The sequence below is a fragment of the Rhincodon typus genome, unplaced genomic scaffold, assembly GCF_021869965.1.
Source record: "Rhincodon typus isolate 14 unplaced genomic scaffold, sRhiTyp1.1 hic_rhity00003388, whole genome shotgun sequence".
NCBI classification, from domain to species: domain Eukaryota; kingdom Metazoa; phylum Chordata; class Chondrichthyes; order Orectolobiformes; family Rhincodontidae; genus Rhincodon; species Rhincodon typus.
In genome coordinates, this window is record NW_025969026.1 from 6472 (window position 1) to 7798 (window position 1327).

The window sequence follows — 1327 nt, forward strand, 5'->3', positions numbered from 1 at the left end:
GTTGGGGAAAAACCCATCTGGTTCACTGATGCCCCTTAGGGAAGGAAACTGCCATCCTTACCTGGTCTGGCCTACATGTGACTCCAGACCCACAGCAATGTGGTTGATGGGGGCGATTAGGGATGGGCAATAAATGATGAGTGAGACAATGATGCCCCCATCAAAGGGACGGAATGGACAAAGTGTGGGAAGGGGTGGGATGATGAGGGGCAGGGATGGGGTGGGTGGCGAGGTTCGGGGGGGGGGGGGGGTGGCAAGATTTGGGGGGGGGGGTGGGGGGGGAGGGGGGGTGGGGGGGGGAGTGGGTGGCGAGGTTTGGTGGGGAGGTGGGGTGTCATCGTACTGGACTGTGTGCCCTGAATCCCCATGTTGGCTGTGCCAGGGGCAGCGTGTCCAGTAACGACAGGCCGTGGGTGGAACAGACGCTGGCGCGAATCCTCCCGGACCCCTCCCCAGGACCCCTGGAGGGGAGGGGAGGGGAGATCCTGTTCAGAGCTCCAGCCTGTGAGAGCCTTGTGCCGTGCTACGGTCTCCCCTCACTGAACCTTCGTACCAGCGGCGATGTGCCAACTGGGCAGCGTTCTTGGCCCAGATGACGGCCAACTCCACGGTTCCCGTTGCCCCCCCCGAGGAGCTGAGGTGGTAAACGTGGCGGTGGACAGCGAAGGGAGGGTGCTGTTGCCTGGAGAGGGGGTACGGGGCCTGGGCGGGCCAGGAGGCCTGGCGGAAGGCATGGCCGGTGGGGAAGAGCCGGCTCAGGGCCTCCTGGGTCAGAGGCTTGGACGATAGCACCTTCCAGGGCCGGGCACAAGGCTGGGGCCGGGGATGGGGCACGGAACTGGCAGACACTGGTATCACGGCAGCCAGGATAGAGGAATGGGAGCGGGAGGTGGTGAGAATACATGGGGCGCGGCGAGGGTCAGGGGCACGGTGCCCAAAGGACGAGGTGTTCAAGCAGCTGTCAACCAGAGTGACCACCCTGGGCTGGTGCTGGGCAGGAGGTGATCCCCTCCCAGAGATTACCATGGGCAGCTCTGCCGCAGTGACCACCACAATGTCATACAGACCATAACCATCTCCCAAAGTGTCCTCGTAGCTCACTTCGTACAGCACCAGCTCCTCACCTGCAAACACAGGTCAGTGTCTCAGCACACACACACGATGCCAGGCCATTCAATCCCAACAACCTACTCCTACCGCCATTCAACAGGAACAGCAGCACAAATACCAGGCCATAGGGAACACAGTGCTGTCAACAACACAGTCTCCCCATGGACTCGGGAACACAGGGCGAAGCGAGTGGGAACACAGGTGGGAAGGGAGGGGG

The 1327-nt window shown here is 62.2% G+C and overlaps 1 protein-coding gene across 2 annotated transcripts in view; it reads right to left on the reverse strand.

Moving 5' to 3' along the window:
* Positions 1 to 324: 324 nt before the first annotated feature.
* The window catches only part of LOC125481741 (prenylcysteine oxidase 1-like), a 10725-nt gene continuing 9722 nt past the window's right edge, over positions 325 to 1327 (reverse strand). For both annotated transcript variants that reach the window (XM_048593645.1, XM_048593646.1), the window contains exon 6: positions 325 to 1124. In XM_048593645.1, the coding sequence (XP_048449602.1) occupies positions 490 to 1124 (635 nt within the window). In that variant the 3' untranslated portion in view covers positions 325 to 489. The remainder of the gene's footprint in view (positions 1125 to 1327) is intronic.